The sequence below is a fragment of the Dinoponera quadriceps genome, unplaced genomic scaffold (assembly GCF_001313825.1).
Source record: "Dinoponera quadriceps isolate SergipeBrazil2010 unplaced genomic scaffold, ASM131382v1 scaffold1813, whole genome shotgun sequence".
In the NCBI taxonomy this organism is placed as follows: domain Eukaryota; kingdom Metazoa; phylum Arthropoda; class Insecta; order Hymenoptera; family Formicidae; genus Dinoponera; species Dinoponera quadriceps.
The window spans coordinates 63,381-73,114 of NW_014555868.1; the positions used below are offsets into that span (position 1 = coordinate 63,381).

General features: G+C 33.0%; 1 protein-coding gene across 1 annotated transcript; it reads left to right on the top strand.

Annotated features, from left to right (window-relative positions):
• The first annotated feature begins 1,974 nt into the window (after positions 1 to 1,974).
• Positions 1,975 to 6,535, top strand: LOC106745641 (farnesol dehydrogenase-like). Its single transcript, XM_014621445.1, has 5 exons — positions 1,975 to 2,382; positions 3,766 to 3,892; positions 5,017 to 5,149; positions 5,679 to 5,828; positions 6,348 to 6,535. The coding sequence occupies exons 1-5, from the start codon at positions 2,079 to 2,081 to the stop codon at positions 6,414 to 6,416; spliced, it is 783 nt and encodes a 260-aa protein (XP_014476931.1). The 5' UTR covers positions 1,975 to 2,078; the 3' UTR covers positions 6,417 to 6,535.
• Positions 6,536 to 9,734: the final 3,199 nt, after the last annotated feature.

Here is a 9,734-nt window from a genome sequence, read left to right on the forward strand (position 1 = left end):
TTTTAATATGACTGGTATATTGCGTGTATACTTTGTATGTAAGATGTACACAAAATACCAAACTGATATCGCATAAAGTCCGTCAGTGACTCTCATACAAATATTTAATTGATAGATTTTTTCTAGATTTCATGTAAAAGTTTAAATCAATTCAGCATAAAAAGATTATCTATTAGGTGTACAAATTAATTCTCGGCCTTTTTAAATGAAAATTAACGTTTATTTATACAAACTCAGAATATACTTTAATCAGCAAAGTAATTTCCAGCAGCATCTACACAGCATCTACAAGCATCTACACAGCATCTACATTTTTGCCATTTTTCGAGTAGGTGACGGATCGATAAAAAGACGCCGGTTTAGAGTCGGTAATGCATCTTTCAACTTCTTCGAACGTTTTAAAGTGGGAATCTGTTAAATAATGTTGAAAGGATCGAAACAAGTGAAAATCTGACGGAGCTAGATCTGGTGAATACACCGCATGTGGCAAAATTTCCCAGCCCAACGAATCAAGCGTGTTCTTAGTTTCGCCGTGTGGTCTCGCGTATCGTGCGGTAGAATTACCGGCCTATATTGTAAACATAAATGTGTATTTTCACATGCGTAAACGTCTTAAATTAACATATTTGACTCCAGCTATTACACCTTTTATGCCGATTTAGCTTACATCACTTAAAATGTTTAATCGTTTTAAATTAACACGTTAAATTACAATGTGTTAACACGTCCAATCGTGTTAAATGACGTGATTTAAAACGACAAAACACGTGTAAGAAATGTACAAAAAAGAGCTCTAGCTAAATGATTTATATAGTAGATGCGTTCTACTTAACGCTTGCAATGGCCGCCAGCATCATTCTATCCTTGTTTCTTTTGGATATTAAACAAAGACAGAACGTTGCTCGCAATCGCGGAATCTGCTTAAGTGTAAACCCGTTACTCGTAAAAGTCACTTTTTACGCGTGTCAGAAAACATACCACGTTACCTCAATACCTTACAAATCATTTTCTCTGCCTCGGATGTGTTGTTTTGACTGAAATGAGAAATGTAATGCATAATGTAAATAATGCCTAATGTGTTGCTTTTCAGGCGTCAACATGTTTACTCAAGGTTGCTCACGGTGAATTATTTGAAATTACGTCAGCTATATGTTCCGATTTTATGGTTTATTGTGTTAGTACATACTATACAGCTCTTAAGTTAGCGACAAAAATTTTCCGCTTAAATAAGTGTCACAACTGATTTAATATTACGGCCGAGAATTAATTTGTACGTCTAATAATTGAAAAAACTTGATTTGAAAACAGGCTCTAATTTCAGTCACATTGATAATATTAAAATTTTATGAATTTTTGCCAACTAAATATTCGATTGTTGTAACCAAATAATTTAGTTCCGTTAATATTAAATATATATGCACACACGCACACATATATATATATTTTTTTGGTTGGTATAAATTATTTGGCTGCAATAATCAAATATTTGGTCAGCAAACATTCATCAAATTTTAATATTTATTACTAAGCTCTTTCTTTAGTGCATTTACTCTCAATTAATTAATATAATCCACTATGTTACATATCGGAAAATGAAATCTCATAAATCTCATGAATCTCATAAATATTAAAAGCAATTTAACTCGACTCATAAACCATTAAATGCATGTGCTTTCATCATTTTATATGACCTTCATTTTACACTCTTGTTCTCATGAATTTATCGAATCTAAAATTAACAGTAACTACTTTGCATGATAATATACGTAAAAAGGATCTTGTTTAATCCCAAATTCGGTATAACTAAAGCACTGGCGTACGTTTTGTAAATAATATCTCACTAAATAACAACTAGGCAATAATTGGAAGCAATAGAACTATGACTTGTTAAAACTAGTTATCAAAATTATCGTGCCAATAATCGAAGATGATGTAATTACCACTCATCATGGTTTCTACAGAAGCAGTAATTGACGGACGCCAACGGGGGAATACGAGGATTGAGTGAGGGAAGGGTGAACTATAACTGCACAGTCTAGACTGCGGTATCAGCAGTAGTGCATCAGATCTCCAGCAGAATGGAACGTTGGGCAGGAAAAGTCGCATTGGTTACCGGGGCCAGCGCTGGAATCGGCGCGCAGATCACAAAAATGCTCGCGCAAAACGGCATGAAAGTGATCGCTGCCGCGAGGCGTCTGGAAAAATTGGAGGAATTGGCGGCGTATATCAAACGTGAATACAAGGTCGAGATATACCCGATAACGTGTGACGTTCGCAAGGAAGAAGACATTCTCAAAGTATTCAAATGGGCGAACGATAAACTGGGCGGTGTCGATGTACTTGTTAACAATGCAGGTGTGCTATGGAACGAGACGATCATAGGTAAGGCTTGAATTTATCGATTCCCCTCGATTGCTCGAAATTCGCCAGATCACAAGAGAATTCGTGAGATATGTATAAAAAGCAGAGCTGGGAGAATTACTTCTTGACAGGTACTCGTTAACATTACTCGCTATTTCAAAGAAGAAACTTATCGTTATATTATTCATTTTGAAAGGTAACTCCGTTATCGTTATTCAAAAAATTATAATTCACTGCAATTTCCATTACTTCTTTCGCCGTATTCTTTTACGAAGTAACAATCGTTTCCGTGACTTAAAAAAATATGATCACTACAGTGTTGTTAACGAAAAAAAAAAAAAAAATTAACGACGTTGCCAAGCCGTTATTTTTACGGAAATTTAATACCGGTAAATTAGTGATTATTTATTTATCTTGAATAGTAAAAGTACTGCTGTCAGTAATTTGCAATGACTCGATTATAAAGCTCGCAGTGACCATAAATGTTTCAATGCAACCATTATATATACAGTAAGTATATACAGTAAATATATTGTGAACTCTTTCGCGATGTTCTATTTATTTATCGAATATTATATATGTATTCCAAGAGTAATATCTGCATTTTTTTGCAAAAGTGACTTGAAACTTTTGATAGCGAGAAAAATAAACATAAACTGTGTTTTTTAAAGTAACTTTAGCGTTTGCTCTAAAATTCATTATAATCTGTTATTAAAAATCCAAAAATAAATCAATGATTCGCCAATAAACGTCATATTAATTTCCATTGCGTATGATTGTTTTTGTATTATTTTAACATCTCCCAGCATTTTGCTACTACAGTGTGTTTTGAAAGATATAAGAATGCATCATAAGTATAATAAGTATAATCCTTTAAGATATCGCCAAAGTATATTGGCAACGGAAGTTCCTATTCGATTATTGAGACAAAGAAACGTTAGCCGCGGCAAAATAAAATATAAATGACGGTCATAGGATCGAAATCACTAAGGAACACATTATGAGATGAGAAGATGCAAAAAATAAAGTAGCAGTCTTTTTATTATTTAAAGAAAATGATTTATCATTGGTTTATTTTATCTCCTTTGTATCAACATAATTTTATTGCAGACAATATTTTGCAATTACATCAATTAATTCCTGTGATTTAATCAATGATTAAGCACTAGCCGAATAATTATTGAAATACCGCCAGTATTTAATCATTGCAAATTTCATAGTGATTCTCAATATTAAATTTCTGTAAGGATAGTGAGAAGATAATTTATAACAGTAACGGCGTTACGCATCACTTTCCAACCGTGCTAAAGAGTACCGAAGGAATTAAGAAAAATGAGTATCGAGTTCAAGTAGATTCGAGCATGCGCATATATATTTACATTTTTCACCGTTATTTGTTGAAAGATGGATCAACAGAGCACTACCGCGCGATCATGGAGGTGAATGTGATCGGGACGGCGATTTGTTCGCGGGAGTTGACACGTTCCATCAAAAAGCGTGAAGCGTGTGGACATATTATTAATATTAATAGGTACGTATTAAATGATAGAATAATAGAAATATGTTGGAGTTGGCTTGTTTGAAGTCAACTCGTTAAAAAATGTTGACGTCGCTTGTTATGCAACACGCGTAATTGCACAATATTGAAACAATTGACCATCGTTCTATTATTAAACTAATCTTCTTACGTCATGAGCGGTGCAATGTGTGCAGGAAGCGCTGTACAGTTGCAAGATTACACTTTAAATATTGACTCGACTGCTTGCAATATAAAATATAACCAACCTACTTAGACTCGCGATAACCTTTCATATAGAATTTATTATGCAAAGCAAATATTGAATCGTTAACATTCCCACTTATAATTGATCACTGGAAAATACTGTCGTTGAAATAAGAATAAAAACTAGAAAACTCGCTTTAGGATATCATGTTTGTAGCTACTTGCTATTTGAAATTGAAGAAAATTTGTGTGTCACAAATTCAAACAGAGAAAACATTAAATTACGAACGAATAGGGGAAATATTAAAATTGAAAAAAAAAAAACTTAAAACTTATTACTTACATTTTTGAAAAAATTAATGGAATATTTTTACATAAAAACAAAATTAACTAAATACATATATAAAAAGAAAATCTATTATACACTTTTATATAAAAATACAATTTAATATTTCTTTTTTGTATGATAATTTTGAAAACACTTGCCTTTACGTAAAGGAATTTTGCGATAGTTGCATACGTAAATAAATTTGTTTGATTTTCAGCTTAAACTAATTTATTTTAGCTTAAAACTAATTTCAAGTCTGTTAAAATTCATTTCGAATAATTCAAACCTAAGATATATAAAAAGACGTAATATTACGGTAGTGGCAACCAGTTGTAAAGTTTGAAAATCAGTTACAGTTTATGAAAAAACGTACTACTACATCAGCGATTGCGAATTTGTTTATAATATAGAGACTTGGATTATATCGGCAATTAAATGTAATTATTATAGATTTGATCGCGAATCCGACGCATACGTTTTTTCACGATCAAAGACAGAGAATTATGATAAAGTAATTAATCTCTCAGATTTATGTTACCTCATAGATACACGCATGACAGGCTTATATTTAAAAATCGATAATTGTCCCCGAATTTATTTACAGCATTGCTGGTCATTACGCGGAAAGCCTCAATCTGCCGCTCAGTGTGTACTGCGCCAGTAAATATGGTATCACCGGCATGACTCATAATCTACGCAATGAAATATCAAACGCAAAGCTCAACATAAGAGTCACGGTATGTAAAGCGTTATGTATACTAAATTTTCTTTCAAACTTTCAACCAATCGGTATCAATCGGTATCAATGCGTCGAAAAAAAGTGCAAGTTCAAGTAGCGAGTTAGTCGAAAGCTCGGTTTTTGAATAAAATTTAAATTTACTACGAGCCTTATCTATGACTTATCTATAGAGCCTCCGTCGACTTTTTGACAACGTACATGTGTTTTTGCCGCAGAAAGCGACCGGTTTGCCATCAAAGAAAACGGAAAATCACACCGAACGTTTGGTTTGATTGGTCCGATTGATTTTTCTCTTGATTAATTATATAAATAGGTTCTCTCGATTAATCATGGATAAATATAAATAATTCTCTTGATTAAACTTGCCGTAGTGTCATTATTTTCCGCTTCGGTAGTGTAACTGATAATATCAAATTAAGATACCAATATAGCAATAAAGGCTTTGCGATAAGAATGGTGCAGCAATAAAATGGTATGATTTATCAAGACGATTAAATGAGAGATGAAAGTTTCGATTAATTGAACAGAGCATCAGTCCTGGCGCAGTGGATACTTATATGTTATCGTGCATCGAATTTCCGGAAGACGTAACAAAGCGAGACGACGTAGGTATGCTGAAGGACCAAGATATCGCAGACGCAGTGCTTTATGTGCTGGGTGCGCCGCCCCACGTAGTAGTACGTATATTTAAAAATAATTATATTATTTCCCTCATATTTTTTCACGAAACTCACATTTAATCACTTTTTCCCGGACGTTCGAGAATACACGTGTATACATGCGCGCACATATGTTGTATTGTCGAAGATGACGCGATTCGTAAACGCGAATGTTGAAAACATTTTACTTCAAGCTTTAAGTGAACATGTTTTTTTCCTCAAAATCTCTTTCGCGCATTGAATATGTTAATATTCCTGTTTCCTCAATGCAGTTGTACATCAAATCACGACGTTGCACGCGCGAATTTATATTTGAATAATATTTTTTCATTATACATCAAGGTGAATTAATCATTTTCCAATATACCAATATAAATTGATAAAAAAGAATCGACTGCAATGAGGGGTCAGAAGCCAAAAAGTACGAATTTTCTTTTAATCGCTGTTTTAAGATAGAAAAGTGACAAGTGCTATCGGTTTAAATTAAAAATCGTTTTGCACAGAGCCCATCTAAAATTCGCAATCCTTCTGTTTCAGATAAGCGAACTAATAATAACCCCTCACGGCTTGACAATGGGTTCTGCTTTGAAGAAACAACAAAATTAATATGTCCGCAACGGGAGAACGAAGAAAATTATTTAAAAACATTTTAAGTTCCAAGTATTTTTGTTGTTGTTACTTTTGAAATATAGTACGACGCTTTTGTTGTTTACTTTTGAAATGAGCACGACGCTTTGCTATACAAAAGAAATGCCTAGTTATTCATTTCCTGATAAATTCTAAAGATATAAATGATGCTTGCAACTAAAAATTTAAGGTAAGACCTAAAAAACATATTTTTAGGTCTTACCGGTATTTATTGTGTAAATTAAGACGATAGTGTCTTAAATAACGGAATATGTTTCATTTCCTTATCAAACAACGTGGAGAATATCGACGTGTCTTTGTGATATCTATATATCATTCCTATATAATTCCTATTATATTTGTAATTGACCTACACGCTATAGTATTATGCGTAGCGATTTTAATTGCGCGGGTTAATGGCTTTTTTACTGCACATACGCATACTTTTATTACATTATGGGGAGATTTTCATCTAGAGGTCTAAAAACACGGTGATTTTCTTGATTTTTTTTTTCATAGAAGTAAATGAACAACTTGAGTTTTTTGACAGTTATTTATCAACTCTTAAAGTGTAGAAAAATATTTTTTTTGGTGCATAAAGGTGTCATGGGAAGTGTTAATACGTCGTCGAACGTCACGTTGAAAAAAAAGGTACCCAAACGGTCTCCATCGCACAGCACGTTTATGTCATGTGAAATGAAAAAAACCCAAAAATTTTATAAATTACATGATATTTATTGGAGCTTGATGCAATAATATCAATAAAAAGTCGAAAATTACAAAAATGGCGGACATGTGAATTTCTAATACCGTTTTTTTCACATTTTTCGCTCTTTAAAGTGCTCTGAAAATAAAAAAAAAGACGACAAATATCATCCGAATTTATATTTAGGATCCAATAAATTTTATCTACTTTAAAATAAAAAAAAATCTAAGTCGATCCATCGAGTAGTTCTTGAGATATCGTGGAGACCAGTTTGAAAAACATGATTTTTCAGAAAACGCGTTTTAATGTGGTAGTACTCATACTTGACGCCATGCAATTCGTTCCTTTCTTATGCGATAACTTTTTTATGCAATCGTTATCGGCCAAACCGCTTTGGGAACATATTCTACACATCATAAGCTATCGAAAAAAAAAAAAATATTAAAAAAAAAACGATTTTTTGGTCGAGTTTCATGAGAACCTCCCCTTATGTTGGAAAATAAAAATAATTGTTGACCTAAGTTAATTATCAATCGCGATTAATCATTCCTATATTACTGAGTCCCATCCAAATTTTATACTCAAACGAGCGATCAGCATCAGTAATATGACGCAGACATCAATCTGGATTAACGAGATCACGAATAACAAATACGAAAACATTGAGTTAATGTAATGATGATTCCCGACGACGTTCCGTGAAAGTTTATTTAGATCGTACCTTATGAGATACGAGCAGGTTAAGTAAATTGTAATTTTTAATCACACTTACGCTTGCACTTGCGTGTGTAGTGGACGGAGATTAGAAACCTTTCCTACAAATGGAGAAGGGCCCCATTTTACAGGGCCTCAAAATCGAATTATAGTCTTAAGCGTAGTCTACCATGAGAATTTCAGACATAAGACTTAAGAAAATGACCAATCACTGTCGAATTATAGAAGAAAAATTAATTGTGATTGATCAATTTCTTAAATCTTACGCCTTAAATTCTCATTGCAGACTCCGCTTTACTGTAGCCGCGTCCCGAAATTTACTGTCACTATTAAAAATCTATGGTTTATGTTACGTATATTACAGATTTTCAATACTGGCAATGAATATCGGTACGCAACCTGTATTACGAGGTGCATATTTCACAATATTTCACAATAAAAACCTTGCGACCAAACTAACCGATTGTGATTCCCCTGCTGTCCTTACCGGTAGAACCTAATCAGTCTGCGATTAATCGTTAAGCAAAAAAATTCGCATTGTTCATCAGAGTGAGCGTCGGAATTAACACGCATATCACGAGAACGCTGCTCGCAAAAAACGTGACATGAAAATAATCTTTGTCACGAGGTGAATATAAAAACTGATGATAAATAGCAGGAAATATCGAATGCAAGGTCAAAACGAAAATATATCGATACAATGCGGTGTTCAAGGAAGAGAATATTCTTGGAATATTCATATAAGCAAATGCAAAACGGATTGACGTTATTGTGCCTGAGCCAATAGTAAGTCTAGTCATTCTCTAATCCTGAAACGCACATGGGTTTCTTAAATTTATGTAAAATTTCGATTGTTCTTTACATGAAAAGGATGAAGAAAATGAAAGAATTGGAGTCCGAGATAATGTATAAAAAATATTTAAGGCGCCTTAAATTATTATTATAGAATGTCTTATTATCATAGGATATTATTATTGTCTATTATTATTATAGAATATTAAAGGTGATTAACTTGAGTGACTAGTCGGACATAATACAGCACATTTTCAAGTTTCTTGTGGGTTCATGCTGAAACCCATGCTGTGTGTTTGGTAAATTTAAATTTGCTGTATAATAAAAAAAAGTTTGGGCTTTTCGGCATCATAAATTTGATACTTTGACGGAAATAATAATAATAATAATAAATACTGAATATATAGTAAGTATTAAATAAAATAAATATTACTTATATAAAAGCATTACTAAATACATATTAATAAATAATGACCCGGGAAAAAACTTCTCGTGTATAATTATACACAGAATATTTATATAAAAAGATATATAAGTATGATATGTATTCCACTTTAAAACGAACACAGATCTAACGAAAAATGCAAAGTTGTCTTCCGATCGTACAAAAAAACTTCACACGAAGAGGAAGAGTTAAAAACAACAGAAATAAAATTCTACATATTTGCACGTGTATGTAATTTTGTACAAAGTTATATAATAACAGTGTAATCTACGGAAAACACGAAGAAGAATAAGAGTTTGCACTTTCGCAGTTACATCAACGTGAAGATATACGAGTGCCTTTCCCAAAGTGCTACCAGGGAATAGCAAGAAATTATAATCGACTAAACCACCTCCGAACCTTGCCACCTTCTGTGCAAATTAAACGGCGATGGCGCTTAAGTAATCGAGTATTTTTATTTCTCTGTAGATTTACGCAGAGTACAATGCTAATCATACACGACGTGTCTTTTGTAATATATTAATATATCTCTCGTTACGTTTACATTTCATTACATCACATCGAACGGACATGGTGCTGGAGTTGCCGGTTATGTACACACCCTTGTATTAAATTGTGCTGGAAAATCAAACTGAGAATT